Here is a 26,152-nt window from a genome sequence, read left to right as displayed (position 1 = left end):
ACATACTTTAAAGATTTGGGAATTTTCTTTAATGAGTAAAATGTTGTTAAAAATGCATCCGGTATACCACTCTTAAACTTCAAAGTTGTCAGATCTAAGGGAGTAAGTTATGCTAATCGCGGTACTGTCAGTTTCCCAGGAGAATTTCCATTTTGTTTGAAGTTCATTAGAAAAAAACCCACTTTCATTTCAGTTAAACTTCCAGTCAAAATATCCAATTTTTTTTTTTGCTTTAGCATATTTGTAAATTGAAATCAAGATTTTTCCAATCCAAAGTGCATCTGTTGAGAGGAACTCTCGGAAATGTAAGATTTGCGAATCAAAATACTCATTAGTTTGGGATCGAAATAGGGTATGGCAGACAATGGCAATTGGCGTAAGTCTGTCATTGATTTGACAATTTCACAAAAGCCTCAGCTTCGCTCTTTAATAAAAATATAATTCCTGCCACCATTGAGAGACTCCAGCATCTGTCACCCTGCTAATATTCCTGCCAAACAATCCGTTCTTAGCATGCAGATATTCCATAATGTTCAAACGCACCACAACCATTATTAACCTGTTAAGGAAAAGCAGCACCAGGAAGCAGTGGGGGAGGGGAGGAAACATGGGTCAACAATTTCAAAGGAGACTATGGTCATTATTCGCCATTTGTTCTCGGGTGTAGAATAGCTTGAGGCTTACAAGGCGTTTTGAAAATGAAACTCGCTTATTGTCACAAGTAGGCTTCAAATGAAGTTACTGTGAAAAGTCCCTAGTCGCCACATTCCAGCACCTGTTCGGGAAGGCTGGTACGGGAATTGAACCGTGCTGTTGGCCTGCCTTAAAAGTCAGCTATTTAGCCCTGTGCTAAACCAGTCCCTTTCACAGTTTGACCCAAAACCGCACAAAAACCACATTTTGACCCAAAATATGCAAACCTTACCGTGTAGGTGCAAATCCGACTCTTTTCAACGCATAAATGCAAACCCTGCAAGTGGAGTTTATTTTACCCATTTTGATATTAGAAAGGTTTTGTTTAGGTTACCTCAGTAGCACAGGTGACCACAGAACGTGAGTGTTGCTGGAAAAGAGGCATGCTGTTGAAGCTTTTCATCCTGCACTCATCAGAGAAGACACAAGAATGCCAAATTTCAAAGGAAACAACAATCTGCGCGAAAAAAGGGGTGCTGATTGGTTGGCAAGCCTTTCTGATTGGTTGAGATACTACCATGGCAAATGCACCAAGGAATTATTGTCTCCCATGCTTTTAATCAAAAAATGTACAATGTCTGGACATATCCGTTTTGAGGAAGGTTGTTGCTTATGAATATATGTAGCTACCAGCAAGCATAGGTGTTCTATATTGTGAGTCCAACTGTTAATCTTAAATTGGTTGTTAGTTTGGGTGGCAGAGTGGTGCAGTCGTTAGCACTGCTGCCTCACAGCGCCAGGGTCCGGGTTCGATTCTGACCTTGGGTGACTGTCTGTGTGAAGTCTACACATTCTTGTGTCTGAGTGGGTTTCCTCCGAGTGCTCCGGTTTCCTCCCACAGTCCAAAGATGTGCAGGTTAGGTGGATTGGCCATGCTAAAATTACCCCTTAGTGTCCAAAGGTTAGGTGGGGTTACGACGATAGGGCAAGGAATTGGGCCTCGGTGGGTGCTCTTCTGGAGGTTCCAGCAATACCATGTAACTGTAGGATGCACTGGTGTGTGGACTCCCGAGATACCTGCCCTTTTTGCGGTCTTGTGGAGTCTGGGGACCATGTTTATGTAGGTAGCTGTAGGCTGCACTCCCTGTTTCATTATTTAACAAATCTTTTGTTACAGATTTGTTTGTACTTCAGTCCCATGTTCCTGATTAATGGGGACCCAGTGCGGACAGGGATGCGTAGAGAGGAGGACCTCTTTGTGAACCTGCTCCTACTGCTGGGCCTGGCAAAGCTTGCCATCAACAGGTCCAGGCAGCGGGCGATTGAGGGGGTCGTCCGACCTGACTGCCTGCCCTCATCCGAGGTACATTCGTGCCTGGGTGACCCTGGAGTGGGAGCATGCGGTATACACGGGGCACCCTCAAAGCCTCCATGCCCGTTCGGCACCACATGGGCTGCTGCGGTAATATGTCCAGACAATGCACATTAACAAAAGTATGGTTCTAATAGCTTCTTAATGCATATGCCTTGGCAACGTCTCATCCAATCAAAGCTGACTTGTCAACTAGTCAGCACCCCTCTGCTCAGGCAGTGTAAATTATTGCTCCCCTTGAATTTTGACAATCTTGCTTCAACACCAATTAATGCAAGATGAAAAGCTGCTTCAGCGTCTCGTTTCTTTCAGCAACACTCATGTTCTGTTTCTCTTGGAGTTCCATTAGTACACGATACAATAGAAAAACTCTACAATGAAAGTTAAATGCATGAGTAACCCATCCCTCGATGGGATTGCCTGTCCAACCATTCTTCACTCATTCTACTCCAGCCGTAGTCCATTCACATTAAGGCCTGCTTACCACAAAATTATATTCATACAAGAATAATAGCTTGTGTGTTCCACACTTGGTAGCTGGAGTAGTTTTATACGATTGGGTTTCCTCTTAGCTTGTGATATTTTAGTAGAAAGTAGCAAGCTGGCCGAGTGCCAATCTATAATAATGATTGTTGCCAAATGGGAATATCATATATACTATCTTTACAAAGCATTCACTGTTACTAGCAATGTCAGACAGGCTGCAATTTAAAAGTATCATCTGATTTTTAGCTCTAATTTGAAATATGAATCTCTTTTTTCGTTTGACAAACAGTCCATTCAATTTTATTTTTGCTCTGCTGAGGTTTGACTGAAGCCAGTCGTTGGTTTTTAAAACCATTTTTATTATTGAATCTACACACATGGTTCTTAGCCTTTTCACTCGTTAAGCCACGCTGAATCTTCACCTCAACACATTCAAACATGTAAATGGTCCCTTCAATGAAATAGAGGGGTGATTTTCAGCCCATGTCTGTGCAAATGGCGACACAAACCCAAACTCTCGCGGGAGTAGTGAAAGGAGATTCTCCAGGTGAGATCGCCTTTTCCGATTTCCATGCCCCGCAGCCGTGACATAACGTGGCTCCTGTCCTTTCAATAAACTTGAATAAATTTACCTCTCATTGTACGGATTCCCCACAACGTCTTCCTCCTTCACTGACTATTCGCACCTCGCCAATGTGACGTTTCCAACAGTTATTTAAAAACTTGAAGCAGTTGAGGGGAACTCACTAGAAGCGTAAAAGTAATTATAGCCCGAGGGGGGCAGGGGCATGCTCGGGCAGTGCCCTCAAACTGCCTGGTTGGCCGTGCCAGGGGGAGGCCCTCTGGGGAGTCCCATTGGGGGGGGGGTTCTCCTGATGTGTGGTGGGGGGATCACCCCGTTGCTTGTGGGGTGCAGGGAACTGCTGCCCGATGCTTGTGGGATGGTTGTGAATGCGCACCCTAATGCCTGTGTGGTAGCAGAGGGGGTCACCCCGATGCCTGTGTGGTGGGGGAGGGGGGCCACCACTGTGGTTATGTCCATGGGGGTGGGGGAGTATATTTTCCCCACAGATCGGCTCACCTGTTAGGGCAGCACGGTAGCATACTGGTTAGCACAATTGCTTCACAGCTCCAGGGTCCCAGGTTCGATTCCCGGCTTGGGTCACTGTCTGTACGGAGTCTGCACATTCTCCCCGTGTGTGCATGTGTTTCCTCCGGGTGCTCCGGTTTCCTTCCATAGTCCAAAGATGTGCAGGTTAGGTGGATTGGCTGTGATAAATTGCCCTTGGCAATTTGTGAGTTTAACATCATATAAAGTACGATTGGAACAAAGTATTAACTTAGTTAACATTGGATAACAGTCTCAGTTCTGGGTCAGAGGTTCGTGGATAAAAAGCCCACCAGAATTTGAGTTCATTATCTTGGTTGACACTTCAGTGTAGTGTTGCAAAGCCATGGATTATTAAATTAAACTTAATGAAGTTACAGGCTGGAAACCACTAATTGAATTTAAAAAAAAGACTAAAACCACATTCTAATGACTTGCACTCAGTCAAAGAAGACTGAAAACATTCTTCACCGTACCGCCTCCATTCTTTAACCATTGAAACGGAGACACCCTGTCTGCAAAGCTGAACCAGGAACAAATACCTTGAAGGTGTTTTAATGGGGCTATCTCCTATCCCATTAGCTAAGCATCTAAACAATCACCCGGATACTCAACTGGGTGGGGACAAACCATTAATGGGTTTCTGACTATGAAAGGAATATGCCCAGATATAATCTAATTGTCTCAGAAAGGAATCCACTTATCATGGCCATATTTGGATCACTGGATAGTTGGAGAGTGAGGGCCATGGGAACAGTCAGCTAACCCCTTGTGTGTTTAAGCACCTGCTTCCACTGCAGACCAATGCGTAAACGTATAGGATGCTTAAGCAAGACCCTGAGTGGGTTCCCTCATTCTCACTCTCCATTCATTCTCCAGTTTTTGAGCCCTCTGTGCTGTTTGACTATCTTTGTGTTGCAGGTAGAGAGTAAACAACCAAGCTAGCAGCTGTTGTCTCCAGAAAGAAAGATAAATTGACTGTCCAAATCTTTACCGCCTCAATGCCGAACGCAATACCTGAAGCCGGCAAAGTCAGCGGGTGGGATCCTCCAGTCTGCCAGCCGCGATTTCCTCTGCGGTGTGTCGGCAGTGGGATTCTCCATTCCCGCAACCAGCCAGTGGGGTTTCCCTCTGTGGGCCACCACATGGCCTCGGGAAACGCACGGGCGTGAGTGAGCTGCCGGCAGACTGAAGTATCTCGCCGACAGAGAAAACCGCAGACTAACGTCCAGGATCCATCGGCCACTTTATTTTTATTAGACTTCAAATTGCATAATCTATCCTTCCAGCCCGTGAGTATATGTGTGAGTATATGTGTGTGTGAGATTGAGTGTTGGGCCGTTTTTAATATTTGACTGGGTTAATAAATGCTGTTCACTTTTCCTTTTAAAAAATCAGGAAAACCTGTTTTCGCATGTTCTTCACGGTCACAGCACATAAACAGTTAAACACTCATTGAATTGGCAGGCATATCCTTTTTGTTGCAGTCAAATAAGGAGTAGAAAAAGAGAGAAGCTGTTACAACCCCGGGTGGTGTTATAACTGTGTAGGTGACAATATTGACGAATAGACCCTTGAGTGAGTAAAGAAGCGATTTATTAATTTTCAGAATTTTGGGAGACAGACCTTTGACCCCCGCGGTCTGTACAGCACCTTTTCTCGCCTGAGCTGAGGTCGCACTAGGTTAATATACAGAAGGAAAGCAGAATTAGTTTGCATTCGCATTTACATATACCCAATCAATTCTGTTGGCGTCACACTCCATAACATTCATCTTCAATGCCATAAATGGCTACAAGTTAGCTCCTATTGCCTCTAATTGGCAGTTTGCCTTAACCAATGAATTCATTACATATAGCCATGATGAACATGTCCTTCCTCATTCCTTGCTGGTTCCTTAATTTGGGGCCCCTTTGTCAGTTAGCTCAGTAGCTAACAATACCGACATTGGGCAAGTTTGCTAACGGCTAATTGTCTCTCCGGATGCAGCTTATGGATCACTTGTTTTGCACAAAGCTTTAATACATCAGTAGCAGACACTGTTAATAACATAGGGTCAAGAACATTGACAGAGTCCATTTTGTATCAGGCGGCATCTATGTTGTATCTTCTGTGGTCCATTCGGAATTCTACCTCTTCAACTGGATTGGAAGATCCCAGAAGTGAACCCCGGCTCAGAAGACTGTAATTTTTACTTTTTCAAAAATCAAACATCGAGGCGCCAAGGTGATAGGGGTGAATAATCAATGTGGATGGAGGATTGGCTAACCAGCAAGAAATGAGCAAGAAAGTTGATATAAACAGGTCATTTTCAACTTGGCAAACTATAACCAATGAAGTATCACAGGGTTCAGTGCGGAGGCCTCAACTATTGATGATCTATATGAATGACTTGGATGAAGAGATCGACTATCGCAGTTAAATTTGGTGACAATACAAAAAACAGGCCGGAGAACAAGTTGTGAGGAGGACGCCAAGGGTCATAGAAAGGTTAAATGAGTGGGCAAAATAATTGGCAGGTGGAATATATGTAGGAAAATGTGAGGTGGTCTACTTTGGCAGGAAGGATAGAAGAGCAGAATATCATTTAAATGAAGGGCGACTGCAGAATGCGGGTCGATGTGAGGAAGAACGTTTTTGTGCGGAGCAGTAATGACACTTCCCTCGAGAATGGTGGAACCAAGACAATTCATGATTTCACAAGGAAATTGGACAGGCACTTGAAGGAAATAAACTTGAAGGGTTACAGGGAAAGAACAGGGGAATGGGACCTACTGGATTGTTTTAGAGAGCCACCATAGGCTGAATGGGCACAAGGACCTCTTTTTGTGACATAGATGAAGGAGTTTAGTAATAGTAAATAATAGTTTGGATAATGGTGCCTAATGTAAATAAACTTAAATCAATGTTTGGAATTGCATGCAACACCATCTGTGCCTCCTGTTATGTGGGAGAGCTGATTGAAGTATGAATCATTTACATATTTCTCAGGATTCAATTTTAATCAAAGACATTAAATTCAAAGTACCTTTATCCTTCACCCACCTATTCTTTCCCTTTCGAAAGCTCCGAATCTTGCAGGCATGCAGTTACAAGGACACCAGATGTATTCTGGAATTCATCAGCATGGTAGCAAAGTGGTTAACACAGTTGCTTCACAGTCTGCACGTTCTTCCCGTACCTGCGTGGGGGTCCTCCGGCTGCTCTGGTTTCCTCCCACAGCCCAAAGATGTGCAGGTTCGGGGCATTGGCCATGCTAAATTGTCCTTAGTGTCCAAAATGTTTTACAACACCAGGTTAAAGTCCAACAGGTTTGTTTCAAACACGAGCTTTCGGAGCACGGCTCCTTCTTCATTCACCTGAAGAAGGAGCCGTGCTCCGAAAGCTCGTGTTTGAAACAAACCTGTTGGACTTTAACCTGGTGTTGTAAGACTTCTTACTGTGCTCACCCCAGTCCAACGCCGGCATCTCCACATCATGTCCAAAATGTTTGTGTGGGGTTACTGGGTTAGGCTGGAGGTGTGGGCTTGGGTAGGGTGCTCTTTTCAAGGGCCGGTGCAGACTAGATGGGCCGAATGGCCTCCTTCTGCACTGTAAATTCTATGATTGTTATGCTGAGGGGAAGAAGAGCAGAAAATTTTGGGATTTGTGGAAGGAAACCGGAGCACCTGGAGGAAACCCACGCAGACATGGGGAGAACGCACAGACAGTGACCCAAGCTGTGAATCGAACATGGGACCCTGCACGGCGAAGCAACAGTGCTAACGACTGTGCTACCGTGCCGCCCATATATGCCCGAATAGTGAATGCTGGATGGATGTTTAACTGTGGAGAGCGTCACTGCTGAGCTTGTTTTCACTCTTTGTCCACACACTACTTTCCACTATTTTTCTGAATGATTTTTCCTGTTTCTTATTGTGTGTCAGCTGTGCCTCAGTCTGTAACACTTTCCAAGGTTCCGGTTTCTTCCCACAGTCCAAGGATGTGCAGGTTAGGTGGATTGGCCATGATAAATTGCCCTCAGTGTCCAAAAAGGTTGGACTTCAGCACAAATCTCAAGGCTGGCACTCCAGTGCATCGCTGTAGGTGTGCTGCATTGCTGGTGGTGCTGTCTTGGGTGAGACTCGAAACCAAGCTCTGCCTGCTGCTGGTGAATCCAAAATATCCCAGGGCGCTAATTAAATGAAGGGCAGTGGAGTTATCTCCAGTGTCCTGGTCGATATTTATCCCTCAATCAACATCCCAAAAATCAGAGAAAATAAACAGTGCGGGTGCTGGAAATTAAAAATGCTGGAAAAACCCAGCAGAATCTGTGGAGAATGAGAGTTAACATTTTGAGTCCAATATAACTCTTCTTACGTACTCAAAACATTAACTCTTGGGTGGGATTTTCCGGTCGAGTCTGCCCAGGATCAGAAATTTCCAATGGGCCTTCCAACGGTCCGTGAAATTGTCTGTCCCGCCTGCAATGAAATAAAATGAAAATTGTTTATTGTCACAAGTAGGCTTCAAATGAAGTTACTGTGAAAAGCCCCTAGTCGCCACATTCCAGTGCCTGTTTGGGGAGGTTGGTACGGGATTCCTGTGCCGGGTGGGGCTGAAAGATTTACCCCTGTTTCTCTCTCCATGGATACTGCTGGACATAGAACATAGAACATAGAACAGTACAGCGCAGAACAGGCCCTTCGGCCCTCGATGTTGTGCCGAGCCATGATCACCCTACTCAAACCCACGTATCCACCCTATACCCGTAACCCAATAACCCCCCCCCCCCCATTAACCTTACTTTTTAGGACACTACGGGCAATTTAGCATGGCCAATCCACCTAACCCGCACATCTTTGGACTGTGGGAGGAAACCGGAGCACCCGGAGGAAACCCACGCACACACGGGGAGGACGTGCAGACTCCACACAGACAGTGACCCAGCCGGGAATCGAACCTGGGACCCTGGAGCTGTGAAGCATTTATGCTAACCACCATGCTACCGTGCTGCCCATGTTGGATTTTTCCAGCATATCCCAGAAACAAATTATCTGCTCTTTATCACAATGCTCTTTGTCAGATTGACTGCTGCGCTTTCCACATTACAACAGTAACTAATTTCAAAAGTACTTCACTGGCTGTATGGCACTTTGAGACGTCATGTTAAGCACTCTTTTAATCCCGCTCCCCCAATCCAGGGGCAATGAGATTGCTGTGTGTGTGTGTGCAGTTGGAAGGGGGAACGTGTCCCACTTAACTTTTCACCTCTCACAATTTCTTTCGAATAGCCTGAATTCCACCCTATGGCCGACCGGCACTCGGCAAATCCCCTTTTTCCTAATGGAAAATCAAAATCACCAACTGGTGTCCGACTGCTCCATAATGCAGCCCAGAAATGTTTAAAGGCAAGTAAACTAATGAAAAAAAAAAGGTACTGCAGTTTCAGCACTAGATGAAGCCAAATGCCAGCACATATTGCATTTGCTACTTGCTGTGAAATCTCACTCAGAGTTTACAATCCCAATGTGGGAAATGCGGTTGTCAATGATGATCGGACAAGGAACACATGTTTTACCGTCCTGGCTGAAACTAAGGGCGGCTGCAGAATTACCATAGGGATCGTAATCAGGCTGAGAAACCCTTGGGAATAGAAAGTCATACTTTCAGCTGCGATACAGGAAAATGCATATTGCTTGTGTTACCGTTGTAACCTACACGAGACTTACCGGGGTACGATTAGGCTCCCCGTGAATCTCATGGAGTACAAGCGTCCCCACTGACATGTGAGCTCCCTCATCAGCAGGAAGCAAACCAGAATATAAAAACCTAGTCCCCAGTGTAGGCTGGGTGCAGGTAGTCCCTTCTGGGACCTGTGTACATAGAGTCTTTGTCTTACTATAAATAAATCCTTTGTCCCATCTCCCGTTCTCATATTTACAGAATATCATTGTTGTTTTTCGAAGCATGCTTTGTCGTTAAATTAAAAAAGAAATTAACTCGTACTTAAACAACCTTTTTTTGATGTTCTCATTCCAGGGCAATCCTTACATGTGCTTTAGTGAATGTGATGCTTCAAACAGAGACCTGGCTCATCCCCCCAAACTAATGTTTGATCAGGAGAGTAGTGGGCCTGTAACTTACTGGCAAAGTGTCACCTGGAGCAAATACCCTGAACCTCTCCTAGCCAACATCACCCTCTCCTGGAACAAGAGCATCCAGCTCACCGAGAATATCGTCATCACCTTTGAGGCGGGCCGACCCACCACCATGATTCTGGAGAAGTCCCTAAACTATGGAAGGACATGGCAGCCTTATCAGTACTATGCCGAGGATTGCATGGAGGCTTTCCGAATGGAGGCCAAAAATGTCCGCGATCTCTCACCAGTGACAGCCCTCCAGATAATCTGCACGGAAGACTACTCCAAGTGGGTGGGCTTTGAAAACGAGAAGAACTTGCACTTTGAGGTCAAGGAACGCTTTGCCATTTTTGCAGGGTCACTCCTCCAGAACATGGAGGCTCTGTACAAGAGGATGGACATCAATAAGGGCCTGAGGGACTTTTTCACGTTTACAGACCTACGAATTCGCCTGATAAAACCTGCAACTGGAGGGACATTTGTGCAAAGGAAATACCTGAATAAATATTTCTATGCCATTTCTAATGTCGAAGTTGTGGGCAGGTAAGGGATCAGATTATTATTGGAATAGAACCATTTTCAAAATTTCATTTGTGTTTTGTGAAAATGGTTTTGGACAAATCGTTATTGAAAGTGATGTTACCAACACTTGATTGTTTCAGTTGTCCAGCTCAGAGTTAAAGGCAAAATAGCTAAAGCTTTTGGACCTGAAGAATTTGCCCAAAGCCTACCAATCCACTGGCGTATGTTGAAATTGGGACTGGGCTGTTCAATTTAAATCTAAATGTCCAAGTCAGCAAAAACAAGGATCAATCAACTCCGAGAGTCTGAGGCGGCACGGTAGCACGGTGGTTAGCACTGTTGTTTCACAGCTCCAGGGTCCAAGGTTTGATTCTCGGCTTGGGTGACTGTCTGTGTGGAGTCTGCACATCCTCCCCCTGTGTGCGTGGGTTTCCTCCGGGTGCTCCGGTTTCCTCCCACAGTCCAAAGATGTGCAGGTTAGGTGGATTGGCCATGCTAAACTGTCCTTAGTGTCCAGAAAGGTCAGGTGGGGTTACTGGGTTATGAGCATAGGCTGGAGCTGTGTGTTTTGTTACCTATAGAGATGGTAACTCAGTTACAGTAGACGCTCTGGAAAGAAGGCTAGAAGTCGTCCAGAAGTTTGATGGTAGGTTTACTGTGCAACACCATTTAAATAATTGCATGAGCTCTTACTTAAAGAACTACACTTGTAAATGAGGTTACAACTTTTCTATGCTCTGCAACTAGACCTGACCACACTAGCAGCCCTGAGCTAAATTTCCGTTCCTGTTGCCCTCACAGTCTGTTCAGCCAGTGTCAGGGGGAGGGCTTTCGGCGTCACTTTTATACATGCCCGTGCTGCCCCCTGGTGGTCTTTCCATTACCCATCAGCCCCTTCTGTACACACTCAAGTAAGGATCACTACAGTGTGGACTTAAGTTGGGTGCTCTTTCCAAGGGCTGGGGCAGCCTCGATGGGCTGAATGGCTTCCTTCTGCTCTGGAAATTCTATGATTCTCAGCCACATGAACTTTGAGCAGGAGGATCAAATTCAGATGCATTGATTAAAATGAAACATCTGGAATAAATATCTCAATTTCGCAAGGGTAATAATTCCACAATGGGTGGGCAGGTGAGGAACTGAACATAATCTACTTCAAAGATTATTTTCGGCCTGAAATCATTATTTTAAAAATAACCCTCTACCACTTTCTCCTTGTGCTCATTCTGCTCATTTTATGTGTCTTGTGTTTCCATTCAAGAGCTGCACCATCTCGGCCAGAGCCAGCTTCAGTGTGGTTATCAAAGAAACATGGGAACAGGAGTAGGCCATTCAGCCCATCGAGCCTGAATTGAGCCATTCAATACTATCACGACTGATCATATTATCATCTGACAGGAAGCTGTCTTTGTAAAAACAAGCAGGAGTAGTGGATTAAACATTGGCCTTTCACCACCTGGGCCTGGGTTAAAATACAGCCTGGATGGCAGGATTGGTGTCTCAGCTGCTTGCTGAGTGGATATTATGGTCTGGGCTTTCTCCAACACAGCTTCCCTTGACAGATCAGCTTTCACCCCCAATGAATCCATTATGGTTGCAGTTCTAACACCACCGGTATCCTTCCATCCACAAAAGGTGATGGACATGCAACGAGCAAAATCCATTTCAGATGGGCTGTCTCCACATGGCCCAACTTTACTGATGGCTGAAGAGGCCGATAGGCTTTGAGAGGCAGGTTCTGCCAGAGGTACCGCACACAAAGCGACCGGGTGTTTGTTGCTCCCAGCGTTGCCAACTGTCGTCAATCTGCTGAAAACACTGACTAGTCATCGTGGTGATTCATGCCAACCCACAGGAGGGGTTGCCATTTGTCTCCGACATCAGCCATTAACTCCTAAATATGATAATGCACGCTGAGAGAACTCATGCCAGGCCTGCAATCTTCAAGCTTGAAGTTTTCTTGAAGTGGAGCTTTGGGTGTACAATTGGTCACCAGGCTCCGGCCTTCCCGCAATACAGAATGTCCTCGGGTGTGTGACTGTCTTCCATCCTACAGTTGTGCCTCAGCAAAAATAAAGCCTTGTCTAGTTTGGTGACCGCTAACAGACATGAGAACGCTGTCTTGGGTAGGACAGCTGCAATTCCTGGTCTTGACCTGCTGGGGTATAAGGCACCACAGACAGCGAAGGTGCAAGTTGTTACTCTTCTTTTCTTGGTAGCTGTAAGTTGTCCATGTTTCACAGCCCTGCAGCAAGATACGGAGAACACAGGCCTCAGAAACCAGCAGTTTGTCCTCAGGGTCAGTTTGATATATTTCCAAGCACGTGCTGTCTGTTGGTCAAAGGTGGTAGCTGCTTTTGCCACGTGTGTATCAGGCTCTGCATCAAGGGACAGATTGCCTATCACTGTGGACCTCAGGTAGCAGAATTTGCTGATCACTTTCAGTAAGGTATTATTTTGTGTGTTATTAAGTGCGGCACATTGCCTCATAGCAGCAATTTTCTTGATGCCTATAATCAGGCAGAACATGTTACAGGTATGGGAGCGACGGTCCCTAGGTTGTTGCAGCTGAACTCTTGTGTGGGTTATGAGCGTTGCATCATCAATGTGGAGGAGTTCTGTGACCAGGATACAATGGGTCAGAATCTTCCAGCTCTTCATGCCATGCCAGTGGGACCTTCTGATGATGTGTCCCCGCCGCATGTTTCCCGGTACCATGGTGTGGAATCACTCGGAGATTCCATTGATAGTGGCGGAACTGGAAGATCCCGTCACCAGCCAAAGATGGGCCGCCTGCTGTTGCCGAGAAACACACTGTGGAGAGGCCAGAGAATCCCTCCCAATGTGCCTTTGCCTTTAAGTCTTGCTGTGTTTTAGAGCTTGCTGTCTGACCTTGTATGCAGCTAAACTTCTTCCATATCTGTAGGGTATTACGATCCGAGACCAGACCTCAACAGTGGCTAGGATACTGGACCGAAACTCCAATATTTTAGTTTATTTGACTGCAGAAAGAATGATTTGCTCCAGGAGTGATTGAATGAAGAAATAGGTCATGGTTATTTTAAAAACTTTATTATAACTATAATATTAAACTTTTTAACTTCACACGCAAAAATAACAGGTTACAATTTACACCTTAACACAACTGTACAAGTTCCCATTAAAGAACAAGAAAATAAACATGTAGATCTCAATCTACCTTATTGTGGGAGAATTGTGGATCCCGCATCAGGCAGATCAGAGGGCAGATCCTCTCTCCAAAGTTTCTCCACCAACTCCCTCACTAATGCTTTCAAAATGTCTCTCTGTCTTCCTTGGCTCCACTCAGCATCTCCCCAAGCTGAAAAACAACTTAGGCTGGATTCTCCATCGGCGGGTTCCTCCGTTTCGCCAGCAGTGTACTTCTGCCTGTGGATTTCCCCATTGGCCGGCTGCTGGGACAGAGAGCCCCGCTGCTGGCGGGGGACGCCAGTCCAGAAAACCGGTGTGGCAGGACGGAGAATCCTGCACCTTATCTCTGCAGGCTGATCAGCACATTAACTCCCCAGGGACTTCCCCACACAAACCACTATGCATTAGCCCAGACTGAAAAACACATTCCTTCACCAATTTCACCTGCTGGCTGCTAGAACCACACAGACCCTGCAGAACAGAATTATTTTTCAACAAACACAGCACGGTAGCATTGTGGATAGCGCAAATGCTTCACAGCGCCAGGGTCCCAGGTTCGATTCCCCGCTGGATCACTGTCTGTGCGGAGTTTGAACGTTCTCCCCGTGTCTGCGTGGGTTTCTTCCGGGTGCTCCGTTTTCCTCCCACAGTCCAAAGATGTGCAGGTTAGGTGGATTGGCCATGCTAAATTGCCCTCAGGGTCCAAATTGCCCCTTAGTGTTAGGTGGGGTTTCTGGGTTTCTGGGTTATGGGGATAGGGTGGAGGTATGGGCTTGGGTAGGGTGCTCTTTCCAAGAGCCAGTGCAGACTCGATGGGCCGAATGGCCTCCTTCTGCACTGTAAAAAAAAATAAAATTCAATGTAACCCTTAAATTGCCCACTACATTTCTAATCTAATCTTCCGAACATCTTCGAATTGTCAAGTGAAGATAAAGGTCAGGAGCATAGAGAAGAAGATGTCGATTAGTGTAAGAGCTAGGACACAGCCCTCTTTAATTCCATTCTGCATTTTAAAACTGTCTGAAGTGGAGCCATCAAGTTGTATGGTGCAGTGTAAGTTGTCACAGGAAGCAGATGAAACCATGGAGTTTTGGTGGACAGCCCACTGTTCCCAAAATCCTGCAGCGTTCTGCCCTGCTGACGATGTCAAATGCCTCGGTGAGATCTACGAAAGGGCGGTAAAGGCAGGTTTCCACTTCCCTTGTCGCTGATTTATGGAGAATATCATGCCCACAGTAGATCTACTGGCTTGGAAATGTCACTGTGTTTCCAGCTCCACTCTGTCTGCGAGTAGATGGGGGAACTTAAATTCTGATCCCAGCAAAGGCCTTCCCAGTGATTCAAAGGATTCTAACTCATCCATGGCAGGAATCTGCGGGAGAATGTCAAATACACGCTGGGAGGTGTCCAAGTCACATGAGTATAGATCACAGTCGTGATCAGCCCATGATGGATAACTGTTTACTTCAGGGGGGTGAATGTAGGAAGAAGCACCATTGTGATCCCTTCAAATGTAGCTCGTAAATTTCCATTTTGAGGCAGTTTGGATTTCTTGACAAAACTTAACCTAGTGTTTATTTTTGCAGTAACTTTTATCTTTTGCACAGCTGTCCTGGCCACTTCTCGTGTTTTAGCTATTGGGTTTATTTGTGCATCATGTATGCTTTGCTTCTTTGCATCAATGACAAATAAGATCTCAGCTGAATAGGTCTCTAACCAGTTCCTTGTTCTGCCGTTACCAAATGATGCTTCTCCTCTTCCTCATAGATGATTGAGCTCAGTAAGTTCCAAGCTTCACTGATACCAGCATTGGTGCTAACTGGAAAACATTTGGCGGGTAGCAACAGTACTGGTCCTTGGTATCATTAATTGTGCAGCGAATATTGATTTACGGTGGGCCGTCGTGTATGGAACTGTGAAATCTTCTGGGGTCAACCTCCACTCTGCTGGCGACAACAGAGTGGTTGGTGTCACAATCTTTACTGTGGTAGGTGCGGATGTGGAGAACACTGGGCATATTGTGCCTTCTAATGATGATGACAGGCCTGGTGGGTGCCAGTGTCTAGACCATGAGTGACTCCATGATACTTTGTGACAATGTCTACCCTGAAGGATGGGGTTGGTGATGCAGAGTTCATTCAGGGTACAAAGATTGAGAAGGTATTGCCCCCCACCCCCATGATGGCTGAGGTACATTGGTCATGAGTCACCATCTGCCCCAGCAGGTGTGTTGAAGTGACCCAGGATGAATAGCATCTTGCCGTTTGGAATATTCTTCAGAGCGTCACCTAGATAAATTCTTTGGCTGACATAGAAAGTTGGTGTGTAGGTCCCTATGATGTTGACTGTGTCTCCATCAGATGGCGGCCACAGGGAGATGAGGTGCTCCGAGGTTGCTACAGGTGATTCATTTGACTGTATCAGCTGGTTGGTCAATGTGAAGCCTACACCATGCATTTGGTGGTTCAGCATTCTTTCCTTGCCAGTAGAAGTTGTCATTAGCCTCACAAGTAGAGCCTGCATGGACTAATCTGGTTTTGTGACAAGTGCAATCTCGACACCAAACTTCTGTAGTTTCCGGTTAATCAGTACCATTGTGCAAGCACATACTGTAGAATGTGGGTCATTGTCCTCGCTTCCCAACTTCCAAGCTGAAATGTTATCTTTCTTTGCTTGCTGGTTTTACAATTAATAGCAATCATGGTAAACTGCTTTACCACTGGATGGCCATTACTTCTGTCATTTGGAAGATGGAAAGTATTACAAAACTAAAGCTCTGACCAGGTTTTTTCCACATGATTTACAGAATCAGGGACCCAGGCACTACAATCAGTAACTACATACAAATGTGGTCACTGTTTAAATTTGTCTATGATTCACCCAACTGCTCAGTTATGCTCTTAGAAAGCAAGAGCCTCTGGTTATGCACACATTAGAGTTGCTCACAAAACCCTACCTCTGTACATCCAGCAACTTCAGTACAATTAACAGAAATTAATTAAAATTGAAAACAGAAAACGCTGCACCTGTGGAGAGACAAACTCAGAGTTAACACTTCGAGTGCAACATGACGCTTCTCAGGAAATTAATTAGCATGGCAATAATTTTGGTCGGAGAGATATTTTCCCCTTTCAAATTCAAATGATTTTTTTCAAGTTTGGCTGCAACAGAGAACGAAACTATGGCGTTCCAACCGATCGCAACGACCTGTCTTAAATCACTCTTTGTAAGACCGACCCAAACACGATTAACATCAAATTCAAAGCACACGCATCCACCGATTAATATGACTAAGATTACAGTTACATGAGTTCAACTGCCAGAGGGCTATGATGAATATTTACGATGAAATGTTCTTCATCAATCCAACAGTGATGAGCACTATCTGCATCGCCAGCAATTATGTGGATCACCTTCCGCAGAACAAAGGGGGTTTTATGAAGAATTGCAATGGACCCAGCCAGCTGATGCCATTTTAAAATCTGAGTTATCCTACCTATTTCAAACAAAACACTAAACACACACTTTTGTCACATAAGAGTCCAGTGCAAATATAGTCTTGTTAGTTAATCCAGTTTCTAGTTCATACAGGCCCACAGGACATGGCTGGTGCTAATTAGCACTAAATAGATAATCTTACTTCCAACAATCACGCAACGGCTAGTGTGGGACATGGAAAAATGTCACAGTGAGGGGGTTGGTGGTTCTATTCCGGGGATGTTTAAGCACCACGGCTTAAGCACCGAATATTTATTTATACGATAAATACAAATTCTGATTGCACCTGTGTTTGTTGTTGGGAGCCATGGTGTGGAGATGCCGGCGTTGGACTGGGGTGAGCACCTGAGGAAGGAGCTGCGCTCCGAAAGCTAGTTGTTTGAAACAAACATGTTGGACTTTAACCTGGTGTTGTAAGACTTCTTACTGTTGTTGGGAGAGTGAAGGGTGTTTCCACTGCGCTATATCTGAGCTTCATGTGCTTGGTGTGATCACCGATGACCCAACATAGACTACCTGTTCCCACTGCTGATGTTCCCCACCTGGATAAGCACCTACATTGCAGCAAAATGTATTTATTTTATTCACAAGCCATAGTGATGGATAATGGAATTTGTGTCAAAATGCATCACATCACTTATATTTGGTATTACCATGTTAAAGAAGACACATGTCTGTTCTCCATTCCTGTGATAAAATCTATGCTTCTTTTAAAATCTGTATAAAAAGGCAGCAATGACTTTGCAATGGACCTCTATCACTGACCCTTATGTTAATACAAGTCTGAAACTAGTGGGTGTCAGATTTATAAAACATTGATCTGATATCTACAATAATTACGCCTGTCATCATGTCATTGACTCTGTCCTTGGTAAAACTTGCACCTCCAGTACTTGCCATAAGCAATCTGTGCGCCAGCAAACATAATATTTTCAAACGTGAATCTGATGCAGATGGAGAGATTATGTAGACTGTGATTGGAATCACCATCTGCACTTGCACTGGGGAAAGAGGAGGCCGATTAAGGGAAGGGGAATCTGCCCCTTTTTCGTACTCGATGCCCTTTGCCCGTGCAGTGGCCACGCTGTGGTGGAGCTAGCAGGAGTGGCTGCCTTCAGGAAAGGAAAGAATGAAAATTGAGGGGCAGAGTGGTGGAGCATAATGGTTTTGAAAGAAAGCTGGCACCAAAACCTGGAGCAGATTCAAGTGAGGATGGATTAAATTTCAAGAGCTTGAATTTTCAAGAGCTTATCACAGCTCAAATCAGCAAATTGTGACCATTAAAAAGACAGAATTCATCTAATTCATTATATTCTGACAGACTCAGCACTGCATAGTATTGTCTACTTTTAAGTAATATTTCAATAGAGGTAGGTAATTAGTTGGTTGGTTTGGTTTGGTTTCTTGTCAAGTGTACCGAGGTACAGTGAAAAGTATTGTTCTGCGTTCAGCTCAAACATGGAAAGAAAATATACAATAGGGCAAACATAAAATACACAAGGTAAATACATAGACACAGGCATCGGGTGAAGATGTGTGAAGAGATCAGATCAATCCATAAGTCCATCAGTCCATAAGAGGGTAATTTAGGAGTCCGGTAACAGCGGGGAAAAAGCTGTTTTTGAATCTGTTAGTGCGTGTTCTCAGACTTTCGTATCTCCTGCCCGATGGAAGAAGTTGGATGAGTGAGTAAGCCTGGTGGGAGGGGGCTTTGATTATGCTGCCCGCTTTCCCAAGCCAGCAGGAGGTGTAGATGGAGTCAATGGGTGGGAGGCGGGTTTGTGTGATGGACTGGGTGATGTTCACAACCTTCTGTAGTTTCTTCCGGACTTGGGCCGAGCAGTTGCCATACCAGGCTGTGGCCACAAGGGAACTTTGGCATCTCTCTCTATTGGCTCCATATTAAGCAAGGGGCAGGTGAGGAGGCTTCAGTTGCAATGGGATTGAAATCCTACTGTTGGGATTACTCCGAACTACAGGTCACCTGAGCTAACCAGCCCCTAATCCTGATATAACTTGATGTCCACCTTAAAATATGTCTTTTTTTGTACATCTTTTAATTTAAGATCAGCTGAAAACCATCATGAGCTAACATCATGGCCACTTTAGCCATAGTCCATGATCTGGGTACAAAATAGTTTTGAGAACTTTTTTTCGTTCGCCTGTGTTTCCTCATATTTTCATATCCCTGACACAAAACCTAATGATCGGGCAGAGTTATTTGATGAAGGCATCTGAAATGGAGTTCATTACAAAAGGTAAACATTTTTAATCTGTAAATTTACCACCTGTAGAACATAGAACATAGAACAGTACAGGCCCTTCGGCCCTCAATGTTGTGCCGAGCCATGATCACCCTACTCAAACCCACATATCCACCCCATACCCGTAACCCAACAACCCCCCCCTTAACCTTACTTTTATTAGGACACTACGGGGAATTTAGCATGGCCAATCCACCTAACCCGCACATCTTTGGACTGTGGGAGGAAACCGGAGCACCCGGAGGAAACCCACGCACACAGGGGGAGGACGTGCAGACTCCACACAGACAGTGACCCAGCCGGGAATCGAGCCTGGGACCCTGGAGCTGTGAAGCATTTATGCTAACCACCATGCTACCCTGCTACCCCAAACATAGAGTACACGCAAACCCCACACATATAGTAACCTAAGTTCAGAATTGAACCCAGTACCCTGCCGCTGTGAGGCATTAGTGCTAACCACTGTCCCTCTTCTTGGAAACCTCTCTTCATTTCTCTAGTTTTCTTAACTGGCTGCTCTTCAAAACTCAGCACTTGTGACCTGATTATGAAATACTGAAGAATTTTAAACCATGGATGTGCAGGTTAGGTGATTTGGCCATGATCAATGCGGGGAATTACAGGGATTGGAGGGCTAGTGCGGGCCCAATATGGCTGAATGGCCTCTTTCTATACTGTAGGGTCTCTATGGATTCTATACAGTATATGTGTAGAACCATCACTTGGGAGATGAAATGGGAAGGCCTATTCCATGGTTCTACCAGTTTCTATTTGGAAATGACAAATAGCCTTTCCTCATTTCATACTATTAGGAAAACAAAGATAGTTTTAAGGGAATTAGATTTTTATTGGTAAACATTAGAAATAAGGTAAAGTTTTAAGTGGGTTTAATGTAATATTTCTGTGGCTGTAAGGGTAGAACCTATAGCTAGATTCATGCTGGACAAAGGTGTTTGTACATGTGGGCATTGGTTAAGGTTCAACTGTGTTTGTATTGTGTTTAGAGAGTGTTTAGAGAGGGTTATGGCATGAAGAATAAATAGGCCAGCAGAGGTATGTGGGCATTGCTGAGCAACGGGGGCCTTGCAGGTAAATAAGTTTTAAAGTTTTAGTTTAGCTATGTTGATTACAGTTGGAGATAGGTAGTGAGAGGGAAGGCAGTCCTCACAGGTCTGCAGTTGGTTTAGAAGGCTAGAGAGGGAACATCTCACTCAGCTTTGTGAGAAGAAATTACATACCATCGAGTAATGGTTAAAAAAACAAGTGCTGAGTTTTGAAGAGCAGCCAGTTAAGAAAACTAGAGAAATGAAGAGAGGTTTCCAAGAAGAGGGACAGTGGTTAGCACTAATGCCTCACAGCGGCAGGGTACTGGGTTCAATTCCGAACTTAGGTTACTATATGTGTGGGGTTTGCGTGTACTCTCCGTGTCTGCGTGGGTTTCCTCCGGGTGCTCTGGTTTCCTCCCACGGTCCAAACATGTGCAGGTTAGTTGGATTGGCCATGCTAAATTGCCCCTTGGTGTATAAAAGGTTAGGTGGGATTATGGGGATAGGGCGGGGGATTGGGCCGAGGTAGTGTGCTCTTTCGGAGGGTGGGTGCAGTCTCGATGGGCTGAATGGCCTCCTTCTGCACTGTAGGAATTCTATGATTCCATGATTGATGTTAAAAGTGCTAGAACAGAGAACTGTTCGTTAAAGACAGACAGAGCCGAGAAGAAGGCTGAGATGCCAAAAAGATATCTGAAATGATTTTTAGGTTTGTGAGATTTTACTACAGCGTATGGAACGTGAGTTAAAAGTACTCTAGAAATTGGTGGCTGGATGCAGTTCAGACAAAGGAAACCTAAAAGAGGGTGGTGTAAGAACTTAGGGCGCAATACTCCCATCATATCCCATCGGGAGACTAAGTCCCGACGCCGGAGTGAAAACCGGAGTGTTTCACTCCGGCGTCGGAGGCCGCTCCTCACCCCCTATTCTCCCACCCCTAGGAGCGGCGCCGCGTCATTTACACGTGCCGGGCCTTGGCACCGCGTAAAAGCGGCGGCGCATAAAATTACGTGACTGGCGCGATGTAAATGACATCACCCGCGCATGCGTGGTTGCCATCCTCCCTGCGGCCGCCCGGCAAGAAGATGTCGGATGGATCCTGGGGGGCGGCGGAGGAAAGGAGGTCCTCCTTCAGAGAGGCCGGCCTGCTGATCGGTGGGCACCGATCGCGGGCCAGACCCCTTTTGAGGCCCCCCCCACAGGCCCCCCCTGCCAGCGTTCCCGCGCTGTTCCAGCCGGCAGCGAACAGGTGTGGACGCGCCGGCGGGAACCTGTCGTGTTGGGCCGGCCGCTTGGCCCATCCGGGCCGGAGAATCGCTGCTCGCACGTTACAAACGATTCTCCCAGCGACCAGCCGTGAATCTTGCCGCGTCGGTTTGGGGGAGGGGTGGGAGAATCGCGTGTGGGTGCCGGGGCAGCATGGCGGGACTCGCTCGGCGCCCCGGCATTTCTCCCACCCGGCGTGGGGGGGGGGGGGGAGAATTCCGCCCTTAGACTGGATTCGCTGTGAAAAGTAGAGCAGGAGATTGGGTTAAAAGTGTCACTTGTAAAACCTGGACTGGATTTCAGAAGGCTAATTGCTAAGGGAAAGCAGAATTATGGGAGACGATTTCAAAGCATGTTTTTGGGAGTGGAATTTGGAAACTTACATGACAGCCATCTGGGGGATTCTGAGAGGACATCCACAAACATTCACTTAGGGTTCAGAGTGGAGAGTGTACTGGCCCACAGTCATGTTGTGTGCTTGAAAGGGACTTTGTATTAATGAGACCATTGTAGATTAAGATAAATTTTGTAATCTGTGATGATCCTAAAACTGGTGTGTAATTGTTAATCTGGGGGGGGGGGGGGGGGGAAGTAAAGGCGCATTCCAATTTTTAAATAATAAATGTTTTTTTCTTGTTGAAACTAATTAGCAGTCCCATGACTCTGTTCCTCCATGTTTTACCAAAAAAAAGTAAACGTTTGAGCCAGTGTTCCATTCTGGGATCTTCCTGTCCAGTTAGAACATCAACTGGGAACCTAACAGTATTTTGTTATTAGGAAGTGCCTAGATTGAGACTATCGATGTCAAAAAAACACTTAGCAAAGAGAGAGCAAGAGAGAAAGGAAACTGGATAACACCTCCCAGAATGTTCATTATCGCCACGATATCATTATATTGAAACCGAATGCTTTCATCAAGGAAACAAATAGATAGCTAAAAAAAAACCATCTTTGCCCAGCAAGGTCAGTGTCACACTGAGCAGACATGCCTTCTCTGTTAAAAATTCTCATCATCCAAGTTCATGCACAAAGAAAAGTCACTCGGACAAGGTAGTGGAAGGCTGCCAGCCATGAAACCTGCATGAGTAGCTGACTGCCTTCAAGGTGGAGGGGGGGGGGGGGTCAAGGAAGAAAGTTGGCGTGAAAAAGAAATACCTTTTTTTTGCATATTATCTATTTGAATATGCAGTTACGCTAACTCATCATTTCACAGATTTGCTGAGAAGAAATACTAATTGAATCAAAGAAAAGGTAATGTAATTAGCTGGTTTTATCTGGCTGGGAATTGCTGTCTGTGTGAATAGTTGGCAAGTCTACGCCACAAACCTGCATTCCCGAGGAGCCCATTTCAAACCTATGTAGGATCCATGCTGTGAGTATGGAGACATTTTCAAAATGATCCCGGAGATGTGCAACAAAAATAAACTTGAAGGTGGAAAGTTCAGGTTAACAAAGCCATTAATAATATTAATTATTATTTTAAAAAAATTTAGAGTACCCAATTATTTTTTCCAATTAAGGGGCCAATCCACCTATCCTGCACATCTTTTGGGTTGTGGGGGTGAAACCCACGCAAACACGGGGAGAATGTGCAAACTCCACACGGACAGTGACCCAGGGCTGGGATTCGAACCCGGGTCCTCAGTGCCGTAGGCAGCAATGCTAACCACTGTGCCACCGTGCTGCCCATAATATTAGTAATAATAGTAATAATCTTTATTAGTGTCACATGTCGGCTTACATTATATGCAATGAAGTTACTGTGAAAAGCCCCCAGTCGCCACACTCCGGCGCCTGTTCGGGTACATTGAGGGAGAAATTAGAATGTCCAATTCACCTGACAGCACGTCTTTCGGGACTTGTGGGAGGAAACCGGAGGAAGTCCACACAGACACGGGGAGAACGTGCAGACTCCCCACAGACAGTGACCCAAGCCGGGAATCGAACCTGGGACCCTGCTGCCACGAAGCAAAACCATCGTGCTCCGTGCCGCCAAAAGAGTAAAACTCAGCAGGTCTGGCAGCATCTGTGAAGAGAGAAACAGAATTAATATTTCGAATCTGAGATGACACATCTTCAGAGTCATAAAGCATAAGGGTTTTTTTGGGTTTTATAAATAACGTGTAGACATTGCTGAACCGACATAACCACCATAACCACCAGTTCAGCCCGAGCTGGAGCACTGTGTCCAATTCTGGACACTATGGCTGGGATTCTCCAACCCAGCCCCGGGGGTTGGGGGAATCGCGCCCCGATGCCGGCTTCCTCATTCTCCGGCGCCGATTCTCCAGTGCCCACGGGATTCTCGCCGTTGACAGCGCCCCACCCCCGGGCCCCAATGGGCCGAGTGGCCGCCGAGATTGGCCATGGCCGAGTCCCGCCACCGTGGGTTACTCAGGTCCCACATGGCAGGACCTGGAAGGTGAGTCTGCGGGGCCCATCCTGGAGGGGGGAGCGGGGGGGGGGGGGGGGGGGGGGGGGGGGGGGGGGATCCGACCCCGGGGGGGGGGGGGGGGTCCCCACAGTGGCCTGGACCGCAATTGGGGCCTACCGATCGGCGGGCGGGCTGGTTCCGTGGGGGCCTATTTTACTCCGCACCAGGCCCCTGTAGCGCTCCGCCATATTGCCCGGGGGCCGGCGCAGAGAAGGGAACCCTCGCGCATGTGTGGAAATACGCCGACCGTAGCGCGCATGCGCAGAAATACGGCGGCTATTCGTGATGACCGATCCGCTTCAGCGGGTGCTGCGGGGACCACTCTGGCGCCAACCTAGCCTTGTAGGAAGGGGAGAATTCCTCACTTTCGGGGACCGTTGCCGCCGGAGTGGTTGGCATCGCTTTTCACGCCGGCGTGGGGAGATAGCCCCATTATTAGAGAATCCTGCCCCTTATTTTAGGAAACAGTTCAAGACTCTGGGGGTGGTACTGAAGAGACTCAGAAGAATAGTTTTGGGGATGAGCGGTTTAACCAGGTGGGCTGCAGAATCAGGGTATGTTCTCAGAGCAGAGAAGGCAGAGAGGCAACGTATTGGAGGTGTTTAAAACCCTGAAATGGTTAAATAGAGTAAGTAAAGATAAACCTTTTCCATGTGCTGAGGAGTCAGTAACCCGGGGGGGGGGGCACAGCCTTAAAGTATTGGCAAAGGAACCTGAGGCGATATGAGGAAAAAAGTCTACATATTGAGTGGTCAGAAGTTTGAATGCACAGCCTGAAGGGGTGGTGCAAATTGATTTAATAGCTCTGGATAAAACCTTGAAGGAGAAAAAAGTGCAGGAATATGGAGGAAAGAGTGAAATCAATTGGATTGCTGTTTGAAAGAGCCAGCACAGATTCATTGGGCCAAATGGCCTCCTTCTGCGCTGTGCTATTCACTGAAAGTACATTACGCTATGAAAAGACAGTATTCTAACTTCCAGGCACCTGCTTGTCCTTCTGTTTCATACAGAGCTTTCAAACTTCAAATCATTTCTTATGATAAAGAAATTCCAATTAAGGGGCAATTTAGCGTGGCCAAGCCACCGACCCTGCACATATTTGGGTTGTGTAGGTGAGACCCACACAGACACAGGGAGAATGTGCAAACTCCACATGGACTGTGACCCGGGGCCGGGATCGAATCCTGGTCCTCGGCCCCATGAGGCAGCAGAGCTAACCACCACGCCGCCCATTGATTTCCCAACTATAAACACACCAATACTTTTCACCTCATTTAGGTATCTAATAGACGCAAGTTATACTATGTTAATCAAAATCAGCATCTGTGTCTTGTTAAGGTGCGCAGGTTATGAATGGTTCTCATGGGCGGCACGGTGGCACAGTGGTTAGCATTGGTGCCTACGGCGCTGAGGACCTGGGTTCGAATCCCGGCCCTGGGCCACTGTCTGTGAGGAGTTTGCACATTCTCCCCGTGTCTGCGTGGGTTTCACCCCCACAACCCAAAGATGTGCAGGTTAGGTGGATTGGCCATGTTAAATTGCCCCTTAATTGGAAAAAATGAATTGGATATTCTAAATTAAAAAAAAAAAAATGAATGGTTCTCATTAGTATATTTGTCCCCTCAACTACAATTCTTAGACTCTGACCCTTTTAGGAATCCTCTTTAACCATTCTGTAACTCGTGCATTTCAATTGATTTGAATTACCGTTTATCTTTAGTTTATTTGGATTTTTGGAAGATTCCACATAAAGGCTGATTTCTAAGAGATTCTAGAACATAGAACATACAGTACAGAAGGAGGCCATTTGGCCCTTCGAGTCGGCAGCGGCCCATTTAAGCCCTGACTTCCACCCTATCCCCATAACCCCTCCTAACCTTTTTGGACACTTTGGGCAATTTATCATGGCCAATCCACCTAACCTGCACATCTATGGACTGTGGGAGGAAACCGGAGCTCCCGGAGGAAACCCACGCAGCCACGGGGAGAACATGCAGACTCCGCATAGACAGTGACCCAGCGGGGAATTGAACCTGAGACCCTGGCGCTGTGAAGCCACAGTGCTATCCACTTGTGCTACCGTGCTGCCCAATGGCAGAGTTTAAGTTGGTTAAAGGGGAGAAAACAGAGACAACGTCATTGAAAAACGTAACGAAGAACTGAAACGAGGAAGTGGAATCCCTCAGGGATTAACGTTTGGAAACCTTTTATTTTTCGCATGCATAAGTGA

The 26,152-nt window shown here is 46.1% G+C and overlaps 1 protein-coding gene across 9 annotated transcripts in view; it reads left to right on the top strand.

Annotated features, from left to right (window-relative positions):
* Nucleotides 1–26,152, top strand: part of ntng2a (netrin g2a) — a 127,822-nt gene that overhangs the window by 12,675 nt on the left and 88,995 nt on the right. For all 9 annotated transcript variants that reach the window (XR_005458467.1, XR_005458466.1, XR_005458468.1 and 6 more), the window contains exon 3: nt 9,621–10,264. Coding sequence is in view for 6 of the 9 variants with exons in the window: in XM_038781566.1 (XP_038637494.1) it covers nt 9,621–10,264 (644 nt within the window). In the remaining 3 variants the exon portion in view is untranslated. The remainder of the gene's footprint in view (nt 1–9,620; nt 10,265–26,152) is intronic.

This window comes from Scyliorhinus canicula, chromosome 21 (assembly GCF_902713615.1).
Source record: "Scyliorhinus canicula chromosome 21, sScyCan1.1, whole genome shotgun sequence".
Classification (NCBI taxonomy): Eukaryota; Metazoa; Chordata; class Chondrichthyes; order Carcharhiniformes; family Scyliorhinidae; genus Scyliorhinus; species Scyliorhinus canicula.
The sequence above is the reverse complement of the archived record's forward strand: the minus strand, read 5'-3'. Positions and strand labels throughout refer to the sequence as shown.